Consider the following 27,601-nt stretch of genomic DNA (forward strand, 5'->3'; position numbering starts at 1 on the left):
TTAATAAACTTTCTCCCATCCAGTCTTAAGGAGAGAGTTCATTGTAAAATGCTATGGTGTACTGTCTTATATTTTGTGGAAGGTCTTTATAAACTTGCCCCATATCTGCTCAGAATGTCTCAAGAATGCTCACATACCCTTTATCTTTTTAAGCAAAATCTTTCCTCTGGTGTTCTGAGTGGCTTGGGGAGGCCAACCCAGAGTCTCCCAGAGGTATCAATTATGTACACCTGCGACCTGTGTGATGGATGGAGACAGTTCAGTTTAGTTCACTCAGTCATGTCTGTTTCTTTGTGACCCCATGGACTGCAGCATGCCAGGCTTCTCTGTCCATCACCAACTCCCGGAGCTTGCTCAAACTCATGTTCATCTAGTAGGTGATGTCATCCAACCATCTCATCATCTGTCATCCCCTTCTCCTCCAGCCTTCAGTCTTCCCTAGCACCAGGGTCTTTCCTAATGAGTTGGCTCTTTGCATCAGGTGGCCAAAGTATTGGAGCTTCAGCTTCAGCATCAGTCCTTCCAATGAATATTCAGGACTGATTTCCTTTAGGATTGACTGGTTTGATCTCCTTGCAGTCTAAGGGACTCCTGAGTCTTCTCCAGTACCACAATTCAAAAGCATCAATTCTCCAGTGCTCAGCTCTCTTTATGGAGAAGGCAATGGCAAACCACTCCAGTACTCTTGCCTGGAAAATCCCATGGGCGGAGGAGCCTGATAGGCTGCAGTCCATGGGGTCACGAAGAGTCGGACACAACTGAGCGATTTCACTTTCACTTTTCACTTTCATGCATTGGAGAAAGAAATGGCAACCCACTCCAGTGTTCTTGCCTGGAGAATCCCAGGGACAGTGGAGCCTGGTGGGCTGCCATCTATTGGGCTGCACAAAGTTGGACATGACTGAAGCAATTTAGCAGCAGCAGCAGCAGCAACAGCTCTCTTTATGGTCCAACTCTGACATCCAATACATGACTACTGGAAAAACCATAGCTTTGACTAGATGGACCTTTGTTGGCAAAGTAATGTCTCTGCTTTTTAATATGCTGTCTAGTTCAGTCATAGCTCTTCTTCCAAGGAGCAAGCGTCTTTTAATTTCATGGCTACAGTCACCATCTGCAGTGATTTTGGAGAAGAAAATTAAGTCTGTCACTGTTTCCATTGTTTCCCCATGTATTTGCCATGAGGTGATGGGACTGGATGCCATGATCTTAGTTTTTTGAATGTTGAGTTCTAAGCCAGCTTTTTCACACTCCTCTTTCACTTTGATCAAGAGGCTCTTTAGTTCTTCTTGACTTTCTGCCATAAGGGTGGTGTCATCTGCATATCTGAGGTTATTGATATTTCTCCCTGTAAACTTGATTCCAGCTTGTGCTTCATCCAGCCCAGGATTTAGCATCATGTACTCTTCATATAAATTAAATAAGCAGGGTGACAATATACAGCCTTGACATACTCCTTTCCCAATTTAGAACCAGTCCATTGTTCCATGTCCATTTCTAACTTTTGCTTCTTGACCTGCATATAGGTTTCTCAGGAGGCATGTAAGGTGGTCTGGTATTCCCATTTCTTAAAGAATTTTCCACAGTTTGTTGTGATCCACACAGTCAAAGTCTTTGGCATAGTCAATAAAGCAGAATTAGATGTTTTTCTGGAATTCTCTTGCTTTTTCTATGATCAAATGGATGTTGGCAATTTGATTTCTGGTTCATCTGGCTTTTCTAAATCCAGCTTGAACATCTGGAAGTTCTCAATTCACATACTGTTGAAGCCTAGCTTGGAGAATTTTGAGTGTTACTTTGCTAGTGTGTGAAATGAGTGCATTTGCGCGGTACTTTGAACATTCTTTGGCATTGCCTTTCTTTGGGATTGGAATGAAAACTGACCTTTTCCAGTCCTGTGGCCACTGCTGAGTTTTCCAAATTTGCTGGCACTGAGCAGACGACCCACAAACTGGAGAACAATTATACCACAGAAGTTCTCGCACTGTTACAAAAGTTCTAGGACCCACAACGGGTTTCCCAACCAGGGGATCCAGCAAAGGGACTGAGAAGCCCCAAGGAATTTGACTTTGGAGGCCAGTGGGATTTGATTACAGAACTTCCACAGGACTGGGGTAACTTGGAGGGCACAAACAAAACCTTGTCCACAGCAGGACCCAGTAGAAAGGAGCACTGACCCCACAAGAGACTGAGTCAGACTTGCCTGTGAGTGTCCTGGAGTCTCTGGCGGAGGCGTGGGTTGACAGTGGCCTGCCATGGGGTCAGGGCAGTGAATAGAACAGTGCAGGCATAAACCCTCTTGAAGGAGGTTGCCCCTACCATAGTTTGGCCTCAGGCCAAACAACAGGGAGGGAATACAACCCCACCCATCAACAGAAAATTGGATCCCACATTCAGTCCCTCCCATCAGGAAGCTTTCACAAGCCTCTTATCGTTACCCATCAGAAGGCAGGCCGAATGAAAACCACAATCACAGAAAACTAGCCAAACTGATCACGTGGACCACAGCCTTGTCTAACTCAATGAAACTATGAGCCATGCAGTGTAGGGCCACCCAAGACGGATGGGTCATGGTGGAGAGCTCTGACAAAGCGTGGTCCACTGGAGAAGGGAATGGCAAACCACTTCAGTATTCTTACCTTGAGAACCCCCTGAACAGTATGAAAAGGCAAAAGGATGGGGACACATCTATGGAAATACTAGGAATATACAAGGAAGTGTGGCCTGGAGCAGAGCTGAAATCACTGCAGTCTTCCAGCAGCCTGGAGAGCAGAGGATTCTGGCTCTCAAAGTCGGGAAGGATGGCTGCAGCTCCAAGGCTGGAGCCCCAGAGGCAGGAGGTGGCCAGCAGCGCCTCCTGGGAGAGTTGCCTGGGTCACAGGGAACAGCGCCTCTACTCAGAGTATCTTCTCCCTGCAGATTCAGCTGGGCTTGGGCTTGCCCAGGGCTCAATTCATTATCTCCTTATATTTACAACTTTCCACAGTTTACAAGCAAATTCTTTCTGAGTTTCTTAGCTGAAATCCTTGGGAAAAAGAGTCTAGTTGAGGCCATCTTTTTGTGCCAAGTCATCATTACAGCTGATTGGTCCATGGGTGGTCTGGCTTCCCTTGAAGCAAGAGTCTCCACTTTGGTCTCGGGGTCACTCATATCTAAACAGACAATGTTCCTTGCCATGGAATGACCTGCTGAGGCACATTTTGGGGCTATGGATGAGTGGGGCAGATTCTCATAGAAGGGAGGAGGGTGACTGATCAAGCCTGAAGCAGCCTGGATGGTAGTCTCTCAAAAGTACTCTGGGGAAGTATCTCCTTCAGCCTTTATTCCTGTCAGGGCCCACATACATGCCAGGACCTGTGGAAGAAACAGGCATCTCACAGCCCACTCTAAAACCCACTTGTTTTAGTTTGGATCCTTTCAAAACTAAGCCTGGAGCAAAACTTACTAAGATTTTATTGGGAGATCAAAACAAACACTTACGCGAAGAAAGCATACTGCCCTAATAACTAGCAAGTGTCATATCCTAATGCAAAATTTCCTCAACCTTACTACAAATCAAAGAAAGGCTTTGTCAACTACAAATTGGCACCTACCAAGAGCATTGCCAATGACTGAACAACAAGGCATTAGCCATCTGCCTCTACTGAGATTGAGCCCCATGCTGCTATAGCTGGCGACAACCCCTGAGGGAGTTCAAGATGGAGAGAGGCACTCTGCTCCAGGGAATCTGGTGGGTTAGATAGTTGGATGTTTTTAGGAACAGATTTTATGATCTCAATCCTTGCATCTCCTCATATCGAGAGAAACACTAAACCCCTTCATGGTGACATCAGACCCTCATGACTAACAGAAAACCTTTTGTAAATTGAGTGCTTCATGGTATTGAACTCCTCCTTCACCCAAACTTTATATACTGACTTTCCACCACTGCCACTTTGGAGCAGTCTCTCAGAGCTATCTGAGATGCTGCCTCCCGGGCTGCAGTCCTCATTTTGCCCCAAATAAAACTTAACTCACAACTCTCAAGTTGTACAGCTTTTTTCGTCGACAGCTTAATTCTTAAGTTTGGCCTCTTACACTGGCAAACATGTAAATATCCATTGTTAGGAGGGTACAGAAAAAGTGTATGAGAGGGTATACTCTCATACACAATGGAAATGCTCACTCAAAGCCCTAAAAAGGTGTGGAAAATGAAGTATTTCCTGCTATATCAGTGGGCAAGAAATGTCATAGCTATTGCAGTTCTGGCCCTCCAAATGTGAATTTCTGAGCCATGCCAGCAAGAGGAACTCCCTGCAAGAGGGACTTAAGGATGTCACAGTCATCAGTGGTTAGAGCTCTCCGGTGTGACCTAAGGGAATTCATGAAGAGAAGGATATATCTGTAAAAATGCAGGGTACTGGTCCTAGATAGGCGAGATGCAGGTGAAAGGAATGACTTCAATAATCCCAGATTATTGCATCTTCCCATACAGGCAAGGACCCTAAATTTCTTAACTTGATACCTAGTTTTCCTTACTTAACAATAACCTTTGATGTTCAGGCTGCCTGCCCGCTTTGTTGCAAACTTGTATATAGCCTGACTCCCTCTCCTGCCTCTGGGAAGCAGTTCCTCAGGACTACTGAGATGCTGTCTCCCAGGAAGTCCTAAACATTCCCACCAAATAAAGCATTTCTCAGCTTTCAGGTTGTGACTAATTTTTTAGTCGACAGGTGCATATGGTCCAACTCATTTTTTTCATTTGTAGTGGTGTGGGTGTGTTAGTTGCTCAGTCGTGTCCGACTCTTTGTGACCCCACGAACTGTAGCCCATCAGGCTCCTTTATCCATGGGATTCTCCAGGCAAGAATACTAGAGTGGATTGCCATTCCCTTCTCCAGAGGATCTTCCTGAGCCAAGGATTGAACCCAGGTCTCCTGCATTGCAGGCAGATTCTTTACCATCTGAGCTACAGGGAAGATCTCATTTGTAGTAGGGATTTGAAAATTTACCTAATACTCCCTAGTGTGAAACACAAATGCAGCCCTTTGGTTTTATATAACTGGTCTCATTTCCTCTAAAGCAACTATCTTGGTGGAAAGTGAGAGAAAACTAAATTTGTCCACTCCACTAAATCACAGTTTAATTAAATAATGTAACCTGTCCATTTAGACCCTCAGTCTATCCAGGTAACTTCTCAGTATCTCAGCTTTTCTCTCTTCTCCTATTCTACTCCAAGATAGTTTTAGGTATATAGGTGATGGGAGGGCCTACATATCCTTATGGTGGTAGGGAAAAGGCTCTTCGGAGTTCATGTATGTTACAATCCCATTTTAGTTATTAACAAAAAGGGCAAGTGTGTTAAAGAAAAAAAAAGTCTGGAAAGGTATACTGAAAAGTCCTATCTTTGAATTGTCTCTGGGAGGTGGGATTGCCCTGGGCCACTACACTCTTTTACATTTATGCATTAGTTCAATTTTATAAGAAGCATGCATTAATTTTATAATCAGAAAAAAAGAATAATGTTTTAATTCCAGTAAAAACAAAGAAGTACAACAAAGGATGTTAAGTTGGATATTTTTATTGATGTGCTAAGATATGATAGTTACTGATTGTTAAAATAAAGTGTGAAAAGTGAAAGTGAAAGTGAAGTCGCTCAGTCCTGTTCTACTCTTTAGGACCCCATGGACTGTAGCCTACCAGGCTCCTCCGTCCATGGAATTTTCCAGGCAAGAATACTGGAGTGGGTTGCCATTTCCTTCTCCAGGAGATCTTCCCGACCCAGGGATTGAACCCGGGTCTCCCGCATTGTAGGCAGACGCTTTACCATCTGAGCCACCAGGGAAGATGTTAGTAAGCTGTGAGTGGTCCACAAAAATGCAGATCTTCAAAGGAAATTTTCAAAATCTGGTTACCTGTCTCTTGATCTCTCACCTAGGGAATCCCTCACTCAGAGAGAAAATAAGAAGAGTCAGAAGGGAAGGTTTCAGGGGGGAGGTTTTGGGGTAGGATTTCTTTGGGAAAATCTAAGGAGTCACCTACTCCCTTGCCTCAAGTCTAGTGAGAGAGGTCTCAAGGGGACTGACCACTGTGGGAGTTTGACATGGCCTCTGTCACAGGGCACATACTCTGGTCAGGTCCTGGCTGGCTCTGGAAAGTTAAGCAGCCTTGGCAAAAAGTGGATCTGGGCATGAACTGCTCTACATTCTGAGTGCAGATCAAAGGAGATTAGAATCCTGGGGACCAGATGAGGAAGAGGCAGAGGCAAGGTCCACCCCCAGTGAAGCCTGACCAAGAGGGTGACCTATGAGGAAAAAAGAGACTTAGTGCTTAGGGACCAGGAGGCAGATGCTAAGGCATAGGCTGTGGGAAGTAGAGGAACAGGAGGAGAGGGAGCTGGGTCTGAGAAATCCAGCATGGGAGTCTCCCAGGACCCCATGAAAGCCCCTAGGAGTCAGGTTTAAACATCTGCCAGGGGCCTATGGATCCCCAGGTGTAGAACCTATGAAGCCCTTCTACCAGGAACCTTCCTATCCCCCTTCCCTCTGTTCCTTTTCCCACTTCAACCTTAAAGGTCAGAAGCAGCAGCAAGATGAGGAGGAAGAGAGTAAGAAAGAGAAAAAACTGAACACAGCCCTCCCTGAGGCTGCAGACTACCCACCTGCCATTGGCCCTAGCTTTGGGGAAGTAAGAGAGAAATCTTATCTTTGAATGAGGATTTAAATACTAAGTAATAAGTCTTCGTTTGTGACCCTTGGTCTTTTAACTAAGGGTGCCCAGAAAAGTTTATAAGCTTGACAGGATTTTTACACATGGCCAGGAAAAGACCATCCTAAACCCTCACAAAAGCCATGGAAGGGATGGACTTGGAGGCTTGTATGCTAAGTGAACTAAGACAGAGAAAGACAAATACTGTATGATATCACTTACATGTGAAAGTACAAAATACAACAAGCTAGTAAATCAAAGAAGAAGCAGACTTACAAATATAGAGAAGAAACTAGTGGTTACCAGTGGGGAGAGGAAAGGAGGGAGGTGCAAGACAGAGGTAGGGGATTAAGAGGTATAAACTTCTATGTATTATGTATAATAAGCTACAAGGATATATAGTGCAATATTTTATATATTATAATTTTATTTCCAATATTTTATAATCACCATAAAGGGAACATAACCTTAAAAAACTGTGAGTCACTATGTTTTACACCTGAAACATAAAATATTATATATCAACTATACCTCAATTTTTTAAAAGGCAATGAAAGACAAAAATAAAATGGCTTTGATGAATACAACCCACAAGTTCTGTGTGTTCAGCATACTGGTTATAAAAGATTCTTTTCTTAGAAACCACTCTGCCTTGAGTTCCTAGATATACTGAAACAGTGCCATTCAGATGTCAGCAAGAGCCCCTCATTCTTTGGAGGTCTGGGTAATTCCATAGCTTGGAAACATTTGAGCTTGTCCAATAATTTCTCTTCATTCCTAGAATTTACTCACCTGAGGTGCCTCTTATTTCTTTGTCTGTTTTGCCTTCTGCTCTTTCATCAGCCTGGATGCAGAAATAGCATCTCTTAGCATTCCCTCTGTAGAAGAATCTCCTCACACAAAGAGTTGTTGTGAGTAGTGGAGACTTAACTGAAGTTTTTCCATCTTTTCAAAGGGGAAGTGTTTGATGGTCAAGGAGGTTTCTTTAGGTAAAGTTCAGTTGAGTTCCACAACATTTATGGAGTGACTGCTGTTACCAGGTACTGTGATAAGTGCTGGATACACAGAGTAAGTGATAGTCTCTATCCTCAAGATACTTGGAGTCTAGCTGGAGAGAGCCTGTAAGAAACAAAGCAAATGCCTGGCCGAGCCCATGTTGCCATGGCAACACAGTGGGAGAGGGGAGTACACAGTCTGACTGAGGATGGGGGAGTCCAGGAAGATTTCCCTCTGTGATAAAACAGAAGAGTAACAAAGTAGCAGATTGGAAAGAGAATCAAATAAAAATTTGAGAACAGAGAAATATAATAGGTGTTTAAAAAGTCAAGGGTTGGGTTTAACCACAGTTTGGATACATGAGAAGAAAGAATCAATGAATCAGAAAACTTGGCAGAGGAAAGTACCTAGAATGAAGAAGAGACAACAAGGCAGAAAACACAAAAGCAAACACAATAGACACACAATACAGAGAGAAGGTCTTATTTATATCTAGTTGGTATAAGTCTACTTGGAGCTGGGAATGAGCAGGGACAATTTTGAAGATAATTAAGAATTTTCCAGAATTGATGAAAGATGTCAAGCTCAGAATCAAGGAAAAAAAACCCCAAGAAAAGTTAATAAAAGAAATCTATTCTTGGCACATTAAATTTGCAAAAAACAAAACAAAAAATTAAAGATAAGCAGAGGAGAAAAAAAGATTATTTCCAAAGAAGCAACAGTTAGAGAGGTTGCTCAACAGCAACAATGGAAACCAGAGAACAATGAACTGCCTTCTAAGTGCTAAAAGAAAACCGCTAGTCCAAAATTCTACATCCAGCTAAAAGGTTCTTTAAGAATAAACATGAGCAGACATTTTTAGACAAATAAAAACTGAGTGCTTTACCCACTAGCAGAAATACTGTATTAACTTTCTACTTTTGCAATAACAAGTTACTATAACCTTAGCAGCTTAAAACAACATCCACTTATTATCTCACAGTTTTGTTGATGAGAAGTCCAGGAAAGGATCAAATAGGTTCTCTACTCAGAATATCACATGGCTGAAATCAAAGTGTTGCCAAGGCTAGGGTCTCATCTGAGGTTCAAGGTACTCTACCCGGACCTTGTAGTTGAAAGCAGAAAGGAGGTCTAAAAAAAGCCTAAGATTTGAAAGTATACAAATCATATTTTCTGATACAATGCAATTACACTAGGAAAAAATTTAAAAAGCTCCACATTTATTTAGATATTAAGAAGTGCTTTTAAATAACACATAGGTTAAATAAGGTATCACAAAGAAAATTAGAATAATATTCATGGCATACAGCTGATAAAGGGAAATTTATAGTCTTAAATGCATATATTAGAAAATAACAAAGGTTAAAATTAATGAGCTGAGATTCTATTTCAAAAAGTTATTTTCTATTCTAGAAAATAAACTATTGGATACCGTACTATTACTCCCAAAGATTTACTGCCTATCTCTGGGCATTGGCATCAAGTTTAGCTGTATTTTCTGCACCAGTCAATGAAATGTTTACAGAAGTGTGATATGTCACTCCTAGGCCAAAGCTTTCCATACAGTTTCCCATACTGTCTCTTTTCCCTCTGTCCTAAGGGTTGTCAATGCTCTAGACGGTGACTGTTCTGATAGCTTGAGTCACACAGTGAAAACAATGTGGAAAAGAACCCAGCCAATCTGGATGGAACAGACAGCATGAACAAGAAATAAACTATGTTGGTTCAAAGTCCTGAGATTTTTGAGTGATTGTTTGTTAATGCAGCCTGGCTTCCCTGGTGGCTAAAGAATGGTGGTAAAGGATACTTGGGTTTGATCCTCGGGTTGGGGAGATCCCCCGGAGAAGGAAACGGCAACCCATTCCAGTATTCTTGCCTCAGAAGAGCCTGGCAGGCTACAGTCCATGGGCTGGCAAAAGTGTCGGACATGACTTAGTGACTAAACAACAACAGCTGGTGGGTAGGGCTAGCTTCTCGCCCCAGGATGGCAGCACCTGGGCAGGGAATCAGTACAAGGCAGGCTGGGAGGAAGCACGGACCACCCCTCTTGGGAGGGGACCACCACTGCAGTCCTACAGGATGACACAAAAGCTACCAAAAAGAAGCAGGAGTCACCTGGGAGACCAGGGAACAGAACAGATGGGGATGATGGGAGAGAGGTATGAGCATGGAGGGAGGTGCTGGGATCTAGATCATGAAGTGGGTGGGTGGGGATGGGAGACACCCAGAGCCCTCATCTCCCAGGCATGGGAAAACCTTAGATTTCTAGGATTCTAAAAATAGCGTAACAGAGGGGAGGGGGAATTACACGGAAGTAGTCAAAGAGTATAAGTTTTCAGTTATAATATAAATAAGTACTAGGGATGTAATGTAATGGCGGACTACAGTCCATGGGGTCACAAAAGAGTCAGACACGACTGAGCGACTAAGCAGCAACAAGGGATGTAATGTACAATATGATAAAGACAGTTAACACTGCTGTATGCTACATATGAAAGTTGTTGAGAGTAAACCCTAAGAATTATCAAAAGGAAAAAATATTTTTTTCTTTTTTTTTTATATCTCTATGAGATGATGGATGTTCATTAAACTTTGATGTATATAAGTCAAATCATGATGCTATATGCTTTAAACTTTATACAGTGTTGTATTTCAGTTATATCTCAATAAAACTGGAAAATAGAATTAAAAAAGCATAATTACTAAGTGCCTAACATGCACACATACAAGAATTCATGGTTTTGAAACTTGCCTTTCTATGGTCTCTTTCCCTTACCTAATGATCACCCCCCAGATTTTATGGCAGCTATAAAGGGAAAGACTGACCATGCAAGTCAGCCTCTGGCAGAATTCATGTCAACATTCTAGGAGGGCTGGTTGGGCTGGCCAGTTCACAGCACTGATAATTAAGACATGAGTTACATCATGGACTAGAAACGCTATGAGCCAATAATTATGGTAATACGTAAAAGTTGGATTCTGTATATGAGGATTTGGGCTACAACTACAGAAAATTGGGAAGGCAGTTGTCATTCTGTTCTACATCACATACCCTGAGATCTGGGTGGATGAAGGGACTGTTGACTCAAATTCAGTATTTTTAGGGCTCCTGTTGGGAACCCCAAATGGTAAATACAATACTACGAAAGAAGAGGCTGGAGTAACAGGTGGGAGGACATCTCCTCCTCAGGCCATCTTTCCCTCTAGATGACCTAATGACTCATGGGCACTGTGATAGCCAGTATAAATAGCAATGGATTTGACGCGGGCTTCAAGGGGATGTCGGAATAATCACACAGAACACATCTTTGAGTCAGTGCATAGAAAGAACTAAATATCCCGACAGCTTACTGTTGACACTGACTTGACTTTCCTGTTGCAGGAAACTCTCGCCTGGGATAATAAAAGTTGTAAATATCATTTTTTTTTTTTTTTCAGACATTTCAAGAAGAAAAACATATAAAGGAACTTTGCAATTTTTTAAATAGTTTGTATCCAATCACTCTCTAAGACTGAAATCCATGCCTCAAAACCCTCCCGTTGCCCTGTTCAATAATTGTCAACTATTGCATCATGATTCTTGCCAATTCCCAATCAAGCCCCCTCACCAGAAGAGCTGCCTTCAAGTAGACCCCAACACTTCATAAATCCCAACTCTGCCTCCTCATTCTAGATGCTGCTATGCTTCTGCAGAGCTGTGTTCTCCCTTCCTGTGATGAGAACAAATTTGGCTTTGCATTATCACAGAGCTCTTTTGAGGGTATTTTCAGGGAGGCACCATTCAACTATCAAAGCCCACCAAGATCAAATGGAGACTCCCTTCACCACTGGAGCGAAAAACCCTTGATTCAAAAACAATGTGCTCCTCTGAGGCCCTCAAGCCCCTCAGGTGCCTTCCAGACATCACTAGTGAGGGATGTAAGGCTTGCCCTGGGCCTGAGTTCTGATTTCTTAAGTCTCTTTTTTATTGAGCTCCCCAAGTGCTGAGTGTACTTTGTCTCCTATCAATTAGGAACCCTTTTTAGGAATCCTTTGATTACCAGACCATATTTGAAAGTTTTTTTCTCCTTGGTGGATATGTACCTTATCACTAATCAGCCAACTATTTGTCTATATCCACCCTGGTCATTTATTGTAAACTAAAAGAATAAAGTTTATGGTGAAGAAGACAAGTGTGGGTCCCAATAAGTCCATCCCTAAGCCAGCCCAGGGAAAAATTTTGTCTCAGGACACTGATCAACACCTTATGAGAACTTTCTTCAGACTCGTTTTGTCTGTGAGTTTGGATCAACAGAGCTCTCCACACACCTTTTACCTGCTGAGAGCTGTAAATTCATCAGCGCTGCAATTGGATAAGGTCGAGCTGTGAGGTCAAGGGCCTCAAGCTACAGGATGCACAAGCAACTCTCCACTGACATTCCCAGGCTGTCATGGGGGTTCGCTTAGTGTAAACCTCAGTCCATGTCTTCCTTGGGCCCAACTTCCGCTTCTTACTGGTATTTATGCTATTGCCCAAAGTTGTGCACTTATCTTTGTAAATAGCATCATTTCACCAAGGATGCTTCAGCATTACAGTGACCACTACAAGAACTCTGGACATGAACAAAGTTATCCACTTGATAAGTGTCTTTGAAGGAAAAGGGAACACAATTGAAACAAGCAATAGTCTATTTTTTATTAGCATGAGGAAGAATCCAAAAAAAACTGGATTCTAAAATCACCTCAACAGATTCCTTGGCCAAAGCAAAAGAAAAATCTGAACAACTTAAAACCATCTGTCTTTTAGATCTCCCACAAATCACAACTCAAACACACTATTCCTCTTCCTTTATCCTACATTCTTCTACCTTCTACTGCCCCATCTCTCCCTCTGACCCACTCTTCTTCCCTCCTAGCCCACCAGATACCCCAAACCTTGTGTGCATGTGTGCTAAGTCACTTCAGTTGCATCCGATTCTTTGTGACCTATGGATTGTAGCCCACCAGGCTCCTCTGTCTATGGGATTCTCTAGGCAAGACTTCTGGAGTGGGTTGCCATGCCCTCCTTCAGGGGATTTTTCTGACCCAGGGTCAAACCCACATTATGTTGCCTGCATTGGCAGGTGGGTTCTTTACCACTCCAGAAGTTCTTTACCACTAGCACTGCCATGGAAGTCCAACCCTATCCTTACTTATCTCTTCAAGGTAAACCTTCTTTAGCACAGAGAAAACTGCTAATAGTGAATTTTAAGCTCTCGTTCCATTCTCAGCTGAAAGCCATTGTCAAAGACTTTCCAAGGCCTAGACAAGATAAGGAGAACAGTAAAGAGAAATTCAGATTAGTTTGAGGGACATATAATCCAGGGTGACCAGATATATACCAATTAGTTCATATGTTGCAAAAAGTTCAGTGAAAAGGTCAGAACCTCCAATGATGACTTAAAAGACCGTGACTTGAACAGGAAACGGAAGGGACTTAGAAACACCGCAGATGTGGGTCAAGGTCTTTTGGAAGCTATTCTCTGTCTTTTCTGTGAAAATAGTGTGTGCTCTGATTCAGTTCTTCAAGCCAAAAAAAGAGAAGTCTGATGGAGACTTTAGGGATAGGTTCTTTAAAATGTAGCGGCAGGGTTCAGTAGTAAATCTTGAAGCAGCTGGGACCCTGGCTCCCCCTCTCATCTTTTTGTAAATTGCCTCAAAGCAGAAATAGGGGATTTAATACGCAAGCAAAAAGTAGGGTGGGAAATAGGCCTATGGCCAGATCGCCAAAACCCTGGAAGAGCTCTATTTAAAAGAGCCCTAGAACTAACAGACTAAAGGGAAAAAAAATTAAAAAAATTATCCGCGAAGGTGTTCAGTTTCCCATTCTACCTGCAAACCCACAAGGAAACACTTGTCTAAAAATTAAAAGACAGTCTTACAATTTTGACTGATATCACAATAACAGCAATCTTAAATCTGAGCACTATTATATAGATCTTCCTCAACTTATAAAGAGGTTATATTCCAATAAACCCATCGTAAGTTGAAAATATCATTAAGTCAAACATGCATTTTGTAAACCTACCACCATAGCCTTGCTGCTCTTAAACATGCTCAGAATTTACATTAGACTATGGTTTGGCAAAATTATCTAACACAAAGCCTATTTTATAATAAAGTATTGAGTATCTCTTATAACTTATTGAATACTGAAAATGAAAAACAGAATGGTTGTCCAGGTATAGACTGGTTGTAAGTGTATTGGTTGTGTCCCCTTGTGATCACGTGGCTGCTGGGAGCTGCCACTTGCTGCCCTGCCCAGCATCACTAGTGAGGATCTTACTGCATTTTGCTAGCCTGCTAAAAAGATCAAAATTCAAAATTTGAAGTGTGGATTCCACTAAATAGGTATCACTTTCCTACCGTCTTCAAGGTGGAAGAAGTTGCATCATCATAAGCCAGGGACCTGCTGGAACAACCCTCTCCTTGGATTCAACAAACTATGTGGTCAGGAATCTATCTGATAATTCTCACCACACCTTCCCTAGGCCCCAGCACTTAACCATCACCCTGTACTTTTAACCAAGGAATGTTCTTTTCTCCTTTGTGACATTATACTCATTAACTTAATAGCAAGGGATTTACTGTATGAATGGAATTGCCACATTAAATGATCTCCTGATGGCCTCTTCCTTTCAGTCCCCGAGGACCTCCCTGTTCATAATGAGGTCCTGGCTAATGTGAATATTGATTTACCAGTACTTTTGGTGGTAAATCAAACATAGATTGCAGTTCTCTTGTGGGCAAACAATTCCACTTACATTCTACTGGAACTAAATGCATGGTGTTAGTTCAGATTGACCCACCTAAACCTCTATGCAAATTTGCCCAACAGCCTTTAAAACAAGGCACTAAGGAAGGAATAAAACTAATAATCAAAGGCCACAAAGAGAAAGGAGTCTTCATACTTCATCCCAGTCTTTGTAACGCTATTTCCCCAGTCAAAAAACCCAGTGGGCAAGAGCATAGATTCACTTATTAATAGTTCCCTGGGGCCATAAATATTAATGTCACTCTCCACTTCCCTTTAGAACCAAACTCAAATACTGTTTCATCCTCAAGGTCTAAGGAGACTGGGCGTGTGTTGTACAACTGTGGAACACTGTTGTGCTTTCCTTGGTGTGCCTTTAAGTTAAAAGTGAATACCTGTCTTCTCCAAGTAAAATCAACATACCTGGACTGGTATGCCTCAGCTCCTACTTTTCACAAATCCTCAACCAGGACCTCTGGAGCTTTAATTTGCCCTGTGATCCTATTCTTAGCCAATATGTAGATTATCTTTCTTGTTCCAAAGATGAGGCTGGCTCTGAGGCTGATGCATCTGTTTACTCTTTTAGCTCAGAGAGGGCATATGGGTTCCAGAGAGACATTAACAATTTGTTAAAGGACGGTGCACGACCTAAGATAGGATTTATCCCATGAGGTAAATCTCTTACTCCAGACAACCAGCTGTGCAAAAGCTTCCCAGCCAACTAAGAGATAATTATGAGGATTCTTGAGATGAATCCTCATAATGGCATCACCGACTCGATGGACATGAGTTTGAGTGAGCTCCGGAAGTTGGTGATGGACAGGGAAGCCTGGCATGCTGCAGTCCATGGGGTTGCAGAGTTGGACACAACTGAGCGATTGAATTGAACTGAGTCTCACTGGCCACTGTGGGCTGTGTGTTTCCAAGTTTTCTTATGCTCCCACACCATTATTTGACTTACCCAAGTTCCTGGTAAACAAGTCTTTTCTCTGAAAATAAATATAAACGAATTTTTTTAGTTCGAGTGAACTGTTCAAAACCCTCTTACTTTGGGCCTAGTGTGTGTTAGTCTCTCAGTTGTGTCCGCTCTTTGTGGGTAGCCATTCGCTTCTCTAGGTGAATCTTCCCAACCCAGGGATCAAACTCGGGTCTCTGGCGCTGCAGGCAGAATGTTTACCATCTGTGCTATCAGGGAAGCCCAACTGTAAGTCAGTAAGAGATCTCACCGAGACCTTAACTTCATGAGAATAAACACCAGTAGCTTAGCTTCTCTGATGATCCAGTGGCAAGAACTTCCCACTTTGTTCAGGAGCAGCAGATAAAGGAACAGTCTCCCACTGGCTTGGCTTTAAGAGTCTCCTTTAAACCAGATGGTCCCTTGCGCTGTACCATCTTTGTTGCTCCCTGAAAATACACATTTCTCATTAAGTCGATTTACCTCCTGCGAACTTCCTTTCCTTTTCTGAGATGCTGCAAAGATTGTCTAGGCAGTACTCTCCCTCTCTGGTAAGCAATGAACTCAGCTTCCTTCACCTGATCAGCAAGTTATTTTGGCAGCATTTCTGAGCTGGCAATGACAGCATTCTTTATCAGAATGTGTCTTAAACTCGCATCTGGGAGATCCCAGATTATTAAAAATTAATTAAAAACAACCTCTACACTTGTATTTGCCACTGATTTTGTCAAACATTACTGATTGGATCATGGTTGTTCTTTGTTCTTGTTCCTACAGCCTCTTACTCCCATGAAAGACAGTGGTGACTAGTGGGTTGGGGTCTTGACTTTTCTGGAAAACAGCTCTAAGGGGGTCTAGCATGTGTTTGTGTTCGTTTTCAACATCCTGCTATGTTCCTCCTGCCAGTGCCCCAGGTCCACACAAATATCGGTGCTCCTGTCAAAGAACATGTTAGTTGCTTAGTCGTATCTGACCCCATGGACTGCAGCCTGCCAGGCACCTCTGTCCATGGGATTCTCCAGGCAAGAATACTGGAGTGGGTTGCCATTCCCTCCTCCAGGGGAATCTTCCCGACCTAGGGACTGAACCCAGGTCTCCTGCATCAAAGACAGATTCTTTACCATCTGAGCCAAAAGGAAAGCCCAAATAACAGTTTGACCCCAACATGATCTGAACACGCAATCAAGAGACAGCAATACTGCCTCAGATAGTTCCCTGGAGTCCAGCAACCTGGGGGCAGGCTTAGCAAAGGATTGGAGAGAGAAGAGGGAGGAGAAGTTTTCCTTATTTTGTTAGGATTCCTCTTATCAGCTCTGCTTTTCTTTGGCTGCCCTAGGGCTGACTCTGGGGAATGCCAGACTGGGGCAAATCACAGGGTGTCTTCAGGCCGCCTCCATCCAAAGGACACACACAGCTCTCTCCAAGGGACATCCGGTTCTGGTGACCAGCAAGGGCAGCCAAAGGGTAACCAAAAGGAGTCTGTGTAAACTGAGTAAACTGCCAAAGCCACCCCCATCTTCCTTCATCTATCTCCTCGTGTCTAGGAGCTCAGGTCAGACCCTAGAGCAGCAGCCAAGGTGAGGAATTCTGTCTCCCAAGCAAGGAATGGAGCTGCATTTGGAACCTGGAGAAGAGGACATCTAGGGCTTCCCTGGTGGCTCAGATGGTGAAGAAACTGCTTGCAGTACAGGAGACCTGGGTTCAATCCCTGGGTCGGGAAGATCCCCTGGAGAAGGGAATGGCTACCTACCCCGGTATTCTTGCCTGGAATTCCATGGACAGAGGAGTCTGGTGGGCTACAGTCCATGGGGTCTCAAAGAGTCGGACAGGGAGGACCCACTAACACTGAAGAGGATATCGGCGGGGGCGGGGGCGCAGGGAGGCTGCCTTCAACAGACGCCCCCTTGTGGCTGCAGAGACAAAGGCCCAGCAGCCTGAGCTCCACTTCACAAAAGCTTCCCGCAGGTTACAGTTGTCCAGAAGCACGAAGTAGTGAGTCTCCTGACACTGAAAGTGGTCAAGCTCACTCCCAGGGTTACGTATCAGGCAGGGGCTGCGGAAGAAGGTGTGCACCTTCTAGCTCTTAGGGGTCTATACTTAAAAGCTTGCTCTGACTCTCCGGTCTTCTGGAATCTTCGGTCTGCCATACACTGTCACTTAAATAATCCTGTTTTGTCGCTTTGGTCTTGCGTGATGGCCTCCATCCCCACCCTGGGTTGTACCCGGAAGCGGGGCCACCATAAACGGGTCTCAAAGGGTTTTAGGTCTGCCTCCCCCGCCTCTCCCGCCTGCCTTGTAATCCTTTGAACTTCTTAGTACCCACAGCACAGGGCTAAGTCCTGCTAAGAGCTCGGTACAGCTTTGATCAAAGTAGTCTTTATACACTAGAATTAAGAAATAAGTAAATACCAAGTTGGAGAAACGGCTTAAAACGTCTAAGAAATCGAGGGCAACAGGATTCTGCAGAGGAAAAAAGGCCTGCCAGCTGGGGTGGGGAGAGACAGGTTGGAAAGAGGAACTCCACTCTAAAGAAAGAACGTACAAATCTTTCGCAGGGGAGGCATCCCGAGAGTCGCCGGCCTCGGAACGAGCGGGTTCTCCAGAGCGCCCCGGGGTTGGCGCGCAAGACTCGCGCGGCCCAGCAGGGCGGGAACCGGGCGGCTGCCGGTGGCTTCCCGGGGAGGCTCCTTCTCCGAGTTGGGAGCTACCGGTCGGCGGGCCTCTCCCCGGATTTGTGACGTGCCGGGGCAGCGGTGGTGACGGGGCCACCACACAAAGCAGGGTCGTCGGGGCGGGGGTCTCCCAGGCCAAGAGCCCCAGTGGGATGGGGAGGGGGTGGGGAGCGAGGCGCCCCCGAGCGCCGGGGCTCCGCGCGGAATTAAAGTGAGCGCCGAGTCGGCAGTGGCGGCGGCGGCGCGGGGGTGGCGCCGGTGCGGCCGCGAGCGCCTAGCGCGCGCCTGGCTGCTGTGGCCGCGTTGGCGGCCCGCGCGCCTGGCTCGCCGAGGCCGCGCCACGCCCCCGCGGGGGTGGAGCTGCGGCCGGGGGCGGGTCCGCTGCTGGCGGCGCCCGGGCCCGGGGCGGGGGTTGTGGCAGCAGCTGCAGCAGCGGCGGCGGCAACGGCGCCAGGAGCTGCTGCTGCAGAGGCGGAGGCTGCTCCTGAACGCGTCCGGGTCGCGCAGCCGGAGTCCCAGCCCGGAGGTGCCGGGCGGTGCGCTGGGTGCTGCGGCTGCTGCCCGCCCGCCGCTGCCAGGGCCCCCGCTGCCACCCGGGTCCCGGCCGCAGCTCGCGCCCCCGTCAACCCCGCCCGCGTGTGTGCCCCAGCCGGGACGCCGCCCCCGGCCGGGTCTCCACTTCTCGGCCGCACCTCCCATGACTGCGCCCGCTCGAAGATGGCTGCGAAGGGCGCGTACGGCTCCCACCTGAAGATGGAGAGCGAGCTGGAGCGCTGCCGCGCCGAGGGCCACTGGGACCGCATGCCCGAGCTGGTTCGGCAGATGCAGGCACTAGTCATGCTGGGCGGCGGAGGCGGCCGGCGAGGCAGCCCGAGCGCCGGGTTCACCTCTCTGGACACCGGTGAGTAAGGGAAGGGGCCGGTTCACAAGCGCGGAGCGCGCGAAAGGCGCCGCCTCCTCCAGGAAGCGGGCCCCGACTGCCTGGGGCGGGAGGTGGCTGCTTTCGGTATTACTCGTCCTGCATTGCTGATGTTAGGAACAGCCAGGGTACTTAGGAAGGTTCTTCTGCCCCAGGAGAAACACGTGCAAGGTGTTTTGGGGAAGAGAAACGGGTTTTGCTCTCTGCCGTTTCCTATCTTGTGGGCTACTCCGACTACTGTGAAATGGTGGTACCAACACATATCAGCTCAGGGCGTGGGCTGGATCCCTGCGCCACCCCTTCAACCCCCATTCCGGTTCCTAAACCCTGTCAGGTGAAGACTGTCTGTCTCTCTTTGCCCTCCCCTTCTTCCCCCGTCAAATTGACAGCGGAGCTCTGTGCACAGCCAGTACGGTTGGGGGCTTGACGAGCGCCAAGGTGGAGTGGTGAAGTGGGAAAGAGGGCTGGTTAAGCCTTAGTTTCCTCTTCGATGTTCTGCTTCAGGACGCCTCTAGTCCTGCAGTCGGTGACTTTAGCAGTAGGGCTGGTTTGGCTGGGCTGGGCTCTTGTGCCGGGGCGGGAAAGCAGCCTGATGTGGCGGTGTGGAGCACGCCGCCCCAATCTCCAACCTCAAATCCTGTTCCTCGTACCTTCAGCTCAGCCCGGCGAGCCCTGCCTGAGCCCTCTCTGTGCTCAGCCAACTTTAGAGCCTTTGTGGAAGGAGGCAGGGAGTAAATCAATACAGATATAAAGTTTTAAGGACTGCCCAGCCCGTGGAAGGCTCTGTAAGGAGACAGAATGATAATAATAATATCAGTAATAAGTAACTTGCTCACTCACTGTGTCCCAGTGTCTAAGCCCTGTAATCAACTCGTTAATTTCTCCAACAACCCCATGAAGCAGGTACTCTTGTTTGCCTTTTTCAGAGAAGGAAACTGAGGCACAGATTACTTAAGCAACTTATCATCCAGCCAATAAGTGGTGGAACCAGGTTTTGAACCCAGGTTTCTTTTTATATATTTATATATAATTTATTTATTGGCTGTGCAGGGTTTTCGCTGCTGCCTGTGGGTTTTCTCTAGCTGTGGAGAGCTGGGGCTGCTCTCTAGTTGGAATACACCGGCTTATTGCAGTGTCTTCTCTGGTTGTGGAGGAGGCTCTGGGCACAAGGGCTTCAGTAGTTGCAGCTCCTGGGCTCTAGAACACTGGCTCAGTAGCTGTGGTTCATCGGTTTTGTTGCTCTGCGGCATGTGGAATCTTCCCGGACCAGGCATGGAACCTGTGTCCCCTGCATTGGCAGGCGGATTCTTATCCACTGTGCTGCCAGGAAAGTTCCTGAACCCAGATTTCTGAGTACATCCTTCTAACTACTTGCACCATTACCTCTCAAGGATGTATTACACAAAAACCGAGCTTGAAGACCTGATGAAAATGGATGGGAAGCAGAGGGGTGATCAGAGGGCAATTGTGTGTTAGATTGTGGAGCCCAGAGACAGGGGAGGTTTCAGGAAACAGCAGAACCGGTGCTGGCTTCTAACTGGTGTTGGGAAAGGCAGAGTATTGTTTCCTGGTGAGGAGGAAGGATGGATGGACACCGAGGGAGCTAGATGGCAGGGATGGACAGTTGGTCTGAGACTCTCAGGTAGGTCTGAATGTGGCAGTGAGTTGCATTGGCCAGAGCTAAAGATGCATGTGGGAGAAACTGATGGGCATCTGTCTTCCAGGGAAGGATTGATAAATTTTAGGTTCCCTCTGTCGCCTGTGTGGGGTGATGTGGTAGGGTGGGGCTGGTGAGGGTGGAAGGGAAACTGACCCATGCCAGGGCACTGGGGCCTGGATAGTGCGTGGGAATCTGCGTGAGGTTGGCAGCACCTCAGAGAAACATGCTGGGCCCACGAAACGAACCAGGGCCTCCTGGAGGCTCCACAGGGCTGTGCTTCCTGAGCTGGTCTTCAGACATCTCAAGGAGGTTGACTAATTAAGTCATTGGTATTGCAGGACAGAAGAGTTTGGGGAATCCCAAAAGCTAAGACATTAGGCTTAATAGATTCAAAATGGTTAAACTGGTGTTTTAAAACTGTAGGACTTCTCAGAGCCTTTCATGTGCTCACCTGCCGGTGATATTCAAGCCCAGGTTAGAGTATAAACACACATTTCTCAAACTTACTTTGACCATATGCTATGAAGCATTATTGGGAAGCACTGGCATGGCATAGTTATAAATGGTATGTGTAGTTATAAAGTGCTATTTGAACAAACTTTTTTTGTAAACAGCCCAGTGGGGAAGGCAGGAATGATTGTCCCCACTTCAGACACCAAGGCCCAGAAAGGTCACATAATGAGTAGTATGTGGCAGAGAATGTGTACCCAAACATGAGTCTCACCCAAGTCTACCAGGGACAGTGTGAAGCCTGGCTGGGCTTCACGGTGAGTACTGGCCAGCCCAAAGAGGGAGGCTGGGGGCACTGGGGTCTTTACTGCCAATTTTGATGTTTGGTTCTATAAGTGATTTTCTCCCACTGTTAAATCTAGATACACTTATTCCAAATGTACACACACACATGCACACACAGACACACACAAGGAAGGAAAACAAGTGACTTCCAAAGCCCACGTGTAGGGCATTTTTGGATTGTCTGCTACTTTGGTTGTTTCTCCACTGAGTTCCTTATCACTGGAAGGACTGGCAGCCTGTTTTTTTGAGGGGGTGTTGGCACTGACCACCCCCCACTGCAACCCAAGAGGGAGATTCTTAAAAGTCCCACCTGGTCGATTAGATTGTTACAGTCAAGGACCAGAAGCGTCAACATAATGACATAATTTGGGAGAAGGGAGGAAGCTGAACCCCGGCTGAACCCTGCTTTACAGACTGAGGCCCCACTGTATCTGTGGGGTTTCCTCCAGAAGCAAAGAATAGCTCCCAGGGCCTGGGTTTCACTCCAGGCAGCAGGAGGGGAAGACCCAGCTGGAGGGGGGCCCTCTTTCTGGTCAGAGATGAAGGAGTGAAGGATCAGGAGATGCTCCCCCAAAGGGGGCCCTTATACCCCTCCTTTCTTGTTTGGGGAGATTGCTCCCCACCACCTGCCCAGGGGGAAAGGGGTTGTTACTGTTTGTGCATTTTCTTTCAAACATATCCGGTTTAGATTTGGTCAGGATGCAGCAGGGGAACCCCAGAGTGTGGCTAACTGTAATGGGGTTTGTTCATGTAGAAACAAAGGACCCCATCCAAGTGGTTAAAAAAAAGAAAAAAAAAACCTTTATTATGAAAAATTTTTTAAACATCAAAAAAGTAGAAAAATGAATCTCATGTATCCATCAACCAGTGTCAGTAATCACAAACCCATGAATAGTCTTGTTTGAGCTATACCCTGGCCCATTTATCCCCCGCATTGCTATTTCAGTATTTATTAAACAAGAACTCTTTTGAAAAATAAAACTACCATATTATTATTGCAGCCCCCCTTCATCTAATGCTTAACTTTACAGTTCATTTGCTAGAATCAGGATCCAAATAAGGCCACACATTGCATTTGGTTAATGGATTGATCTAAGACATTTTATTATGAAAATTTCAAACGTACAAATTTGAAAGAATTTTGTAGTAGACACCTATATTGTCGCCGCCTAAATTCTGATATTCTTTTACTATACTGTCTTTAATCACTTCTGCCACACTGTCCATTCAGCTTGAGTCTCTTAATCTGTAGTTATCCCCCTTTTAAATTAGTGATTAAAAAAACCTGGCGATTGTTCTGAGCTTTTTTTTTTCTGCTGAAGCTAGAGGGAGTGTGTTTGAGGCAGGTGGTCTGTCACGAGTTTTGCCCTCTTCCTCCTCTTGGTGTGGTTGGAAGGTCCCACCCTTTGCAGTTCTGTGAAGTGAGCAGTTGCAGAGACCAATGTGTTCCCATTTGACCAGGAGGGAAGGGGCTGATCTGAGCACCTGGCCTGCTGGCTGGACCCAGCTTTCCTGACTGAACTGAGAAGGGCACTCTGCCCTGAAAGTATGGGTTCTGGGAAGGAGGCTGGTATCCTTGAAGTGGGTCCCTATGACCTGTTACCCATTGAGAGGCCTGGAGAGGGGCAAGAATGGAAAGGAAGTTGGCCCCAGAGGCCTCCAAAACAAGGTGGGAAGAGAAGACTGGGGGGCCACTAAGTAGGGGCTTCCTTTGCGCCTCTGCTAAGGCAGAGGGCTAAACTGGGCCGCCAGAATCAAGAGCCAGGCTGTCCGAGTCTGTGGCACTGTCTGTGAGAAAGGCCTTTCTAATGCCCTGGGAAGGGAGAAGCTGGAACACTTGACTCGACCCGGGATAGGGAGTAGATGTCAGACACTAAAATGATAAAGAGCAATTTGTTTTACCTTTGGAGAAGGATAGGAAAGCCTCGATCTACCTCTGTCCTTATTTAACAACGGAAAACCTAGAATAGCCTTCAGTTCCATAGACTGACCACTTGAGGACAGTGGGATGGAAAATGTGGAGCAGGGAGGAGAGTTGGACAAGGAAGAAAAGAAAGTAAATTCCCAACATCCACTTTGAGTGTCTGCTAAGTGGAAAAACAGAGACTGAGTGGGGAGTGAAGAGGGAGGGCAAAGGGTTCTGGAGAAGGCCCTGGAGTGTTAATTTACAAACTAGTCTGTAACTCACGAGTGTGTAACAGTGAGAACTGTTCTTATTCCTGACCTTGGAATTAGCTTTTAACCTACTGTTTACAGCTCCTTAGACTGTTCTTCATTTCCAGACTGTCAGAGGCTCTGCTCTGCATGGGATGTGGGGAAGACACGCTGTTCTTTGGCTGCGTTACGTTATGGTGGGTTGTGACCATAACAGTATTGCATCTCTGTTGTCACCTATAAATTGAGTATAATTTCTACCTTTCAGAGTTGTGCAGATTAAATGATACTAAGTGATAAAGTACCTGATCCTCAGTATATACGTGCGTGCTTAGTTGTGTCCGACTCTTTGCGACCCCATGGACTGTAACCCATCAGGCTCTTCTGTCCATGGGATTTTCCAGGCAAGAATACTGGAGTGGGTTGCCATGCCCGCCTCCAGGGAATCTTCCTGACTACGGATCGAACCCGCATCTCCTGGATCGAACCTGCATCTCCTGCATCTCCTTCATTGGCATTCTTTACTGCTGAGCCACCAGGTATTCAGTGAGCCCTCAGCAAACATCAGCCCTCCTTTGGCAGTAAAAGGCACTCTTGTGTTTTAGAGTAGTGCTTCTCAAGCTATCTGTGGTGAAGGCTCAGTTTTATGTTCTGGATTTTGGGTTTTGTGTGTTTTTTTAGATTCTCAATCTATTGTGCTCTGATACTTTCTTAAAATACATAAACTGATACCCACTCACCCCCAGTTTTTTAGTATTTGATTCAGCAATTGTTCTGTTACATGATCATCAGTGTTTCTAAACATATGTTATAAATTTCTGCACTCACCTGCAGGACTGGGTCACAAACATGCACAGACCTGCCCCAGCCCATGGACCACACTTTGAGCAGAATGTGTTCTGAGGACAGTTCCGTTATTTTGAAGAGAGGTAATCACTGCAGACTCATCTCACATGCTAGTAAAGTAATGCTCAAAATTCTCCAAGCCAGGCTTCAGCAATACATGAACCGTGAACTTCCTGATGTTCAAGCTGGTTTTAGAAAAGGCAGAGGAGCCAGAGGTCAAATTGCCAACATCCGCTGGATCATGGAAAAAGCAAGAGAGTTCCAGAAAAACATCATTTCTGCTCTATTGACTATGCCAAAGCCTTTGACTGTGTGGATCACAATAAACTGTGGAAATTCTGAAAGAGACGAGAATACCAGACCACCTGACCTGCCTCTTGAGAAATCTGTATGCAGGTCAGGAAGCAAGAGTTAGAACTGGACATGGAACAACAGACTGGTTCCAAATAGGAAAAGGAGTACGTCAAGGCTGTATATTATCACCCTGCTTATTTAACTTCTATGCAGAGTACATCATGAGAAACGCTGGACTGGAAGAAGCACAAGGTGGAATCAAGATTGCCGGGACAAATATCAATAACCTCAGATATGCAGATGACACCACCCTTATGGCAGAAAGTGAAGAGGAACTCAAAAGCCTCTTGATGAAAGTGAAAGTGGAGATTGAAAAAGTTGGCTTAAAGTTCAACATTCAGAAAACGAAGATCATGGCATCTGGTCCCACCACTTCATGGGAAATAGATGGAGAAACAGTGGAAACAGTGTCAGACTTGATTTTTGAGGGCTCCAAAATCATTGTAGATGGTGACTGCAGCCCTGAAATTAAAAGATGCTTACTCCTTGGAAGGAAAGTTATGACCAATCTAGATAGCGTATTGAAAAGCAGAGACATTACTTTGCCAACAAAGGTCCGTCTAGTGAAGGCTATGGTTTTTCCAGTAGTCATGTATGGATGTGTTTTTCCAGTAGTTTTTCCAGTAGTCATGTATGGATGTGAGAATTGGACTGTGAAGAAAGCTGAGCGCCGAAGAATTGATGCTTTTGAACTGTGGTGTTGGAGAAGACTCTTGAGAGTCCCTTGGACTGCAAGGAGATCCAACCAGTCCATTCTAAAGGAGATCAGTCCTGGGTGTTCTTTGGAAGGAATGATGCTAAAGCTGAAACTCCAATACTTGGGCCACCTCATGCGAAGAGTTGACTCATTGGAAAAGACTCTGATGCTGGGAGGGATTGGGGGCAGGAGGAGAAAGGGATGAGAGAGGATGAGATGGCTGGATGGCATTACCGACTCGATGGACATGAGTTTGAGTGAACTCCGGGAGTTGGCAACGGACAGGGAGGCCTGGCGTGCTGCGATTCATGGGGTCGCAAAGAGTCGGACACGACTGAGCAACTGAAATGAACTGATGGGCCCTGGAGAGTATTTCAAGATTGAGGTTTGCCTGGAAGGAATTGGTTTCTTGTGGCATGAAAGGAAAGGAGCCAGGGAGCTCTGGGCTGGGCAGTTGAGTGGCTGAGGCGGGACCTGGTGGTCCAGTGGCTGGGCTGAAGACCTGGGGGGCTAAGTGGGGGCCAGGAGCTGTGTGCGCAGGCGCACTTGACCGCAGAGGGGCGGGACCAGCGCAGGAGGCGGAGCCTGGGGAGGGTTTCGGTTCCCAGGGAAGTGCGTGTACGCTCAGTCTTCTCCAGGTCTTTGCGACCCCATGGACTGTATAGCCCTCCAGGCTCCTCTGTCCATGTAATTCTCCAGGCAAGAACGCTGGGGTGGGTTGCTGTTTCCTCCCTGGGAAGTAGCCAGTTCCTAACTCTGTCTCAAGTTTTACACATTAGAAGGGGACAGCAACTTGCCCGGTGGTCGACAGCTCAGAAAAGCTGCTCAGGCACCTACTTCTAAGCAGCTCACTTCCCTTCCTGCCTGAAGATTTTGGAAACGTAGGATATTTCCCTTTATTCTTGAGTTGATTTAAATTTTATTTTTGACTGGATAATATATTCACATGGGTCAGTCTTCCAAAGGTAACCAAAAGAGTGAAAAGCCTCCCTCCATTTCTGCCCCTTCCCCATAAAGGAGCAGAGTTAGCAGATGTTTATGTCATTCTTTTGTGTGTTTTTATGCATAAATGCAGGTGGCCCACTGTGTGTGCTCCACTTTCTGATCAGTGTATCTTGAAGTTGATTTCATGACAACCCATACAGAACTTCCTAATTTCTTTATATGGTAGTACGGTGTCCCTTTTAATGAATGTATCATGCTTTATTTAATCAGACTCCTCTTTATGGACATAAAAGTTGTCTCTAGTTTTCTGCTATTATAAACAACATTGCAGGAATGGCCTTATATGTCAGTTGTTTTACACATGTTTGAGGATGTCTGTAGCCATGGGATTGCTGAGTCAATGGAATGTGCAAGGAGTAATTTTATCATATGTCACCAAATTGTACTTGATAGAGGTTCCACCACCTTTTGCCCCACCAGCAATGGATGATAGTTTGAGCCATCATTTTTGCCCATTTCATCCAAATGTTTGAAACCATGAGGTCGGTAGCAAAGAATGGGCTTGTAGGCTGTGGCATACTCAGAGGGCACACATCCTGTGACAGTTTTCTTGGGTCTGGACTTCCCGGGTACTCCCTGTAGGGCATCTCCCTTACAGAGAAAGACTCTTACTCAGGGACAGGCAATTGTATACCCGTGGCTTTGAGTTGTGAGCAGATTGCAGTGGTCCTGAGAGTAAGGAGTGAGTGGCATTCTGAGTAGGTCTGAGAATGCCATCCTGGCAGCAGGAAGAGCTCTAGAGGAAGTGGGACTGAGCTCACCTTCCTGGAGGCATTTTGGATCTGCATGGAAGTCCCCAAGCCCCATGGCTTCCCTATGGGGGAGTGGAAAAGATCTGTTTCACTCAGCAGCTAATATTTATTGGGTGCCTGTATTCAGTGGTCCTTGCTCTGTTCGAGGGTAGTGGGCCATGAGCCAGTCACACCGAGCACAGCCACCTGAGGCTATCCCTAAATCACCGTCAACCTCAAACCCTGCACCCTGAGCACCCGATCCCACCTCACCCAGGCTGCCCCTGCTGTAAGTAGCAGGAATGTGGTGGCCCCAAGACTGGAGTTTTCAGTGCCGTTGGGGGGATGGCAAATTAAAC

The 27,601-nt window shown here is 46.0% G+C and overlaps 2 protein-coding genes and 1 long non-coding RNA gene across 9 annotated transcripts in view; 2 read left to right on the top strand and 1 right to left on the bottom strand.

The window, feature by feature from the left end:
- Positions 1-11,563, top strand: part of LOC112578047 — a 30,195-nt gene extending 18,632 nt beyond the window's left edge. For 2 of the 3 annotated variants that reach the window (XR_006543302.2, XR_006543304.1), the window contains one exon: positions 9,283-9,412. This is a non-coding gene — a long non-coding RNA (uncharacterized LOC112578047). Of the gene's footprint in view, positions 1-9,282; positions 9,413-11,120 lie in introns of those variants that run through there. The other variant, XR_003102237.3, reaches the window with a different exon arrangement.
- Positions 11,564-15,010: 3,447 nt separating this feature from the next.
- LOC112578174 (serine/arginine repetitive matrix protein 3) lies at positions 15,011-18,780 on the bottom strand. Its single transcript, XM_025262283.3, has 2 exons — positions 17,952-18,780; positions 15,011-15,858 (listed from the first exon to the last, which is right to left on the bottom strand). Exons 1-2 carry the CDS (start codon positions 18,778-18,780, stop codon positions 15,803-15,805), a joined length of 885 nt encoding a protein of 294 aa, XP_025118068.1. The 3' UTR covers positions 15,011-15,802.
- The window catches only part of TTC7A (tetratricopeptide repeat domain 7A), a 121,459-nt gene continuing 112,394 nt past the window's right edge, over positions 18,537-27,601 (top strand). For 2 of the 5 annotated variants that reach the window (XM_044925887.2, XM_044925888.2), the window contains exon 1: positions 18,541-18,982. In XM_044925887.2, coding sequence (XP_044781822.2) covers positions 18,799-18,982 — 184 coding nt within the window. In that variant the 5' untranslated portion in view covers positions 18,541-18,798. Of the gene's footprint in view, positions 18,983-27,601 lie in introns of all 5 variants that reach the window. The other 3 variants (XM_045162233.1, XM_025260974.3, XM_006054801.4) reach the window with 3 other exon arrangements.

This window comes from Bubalus bubalis, chromosome 12, assembly GCF_019923935.1.
Source record: "Bubalus bubalis isolate 160015118507 breed Murrah chromosome 12, NDDB_SH_1, whole genome shotgun sequence".
NCBI classification, from domain to species: Eukaryota; Metazoa; Chordata; class Mammalia; order Artiodactyla; family Bovidae; genus Bubalus; species Bubalus bubalis.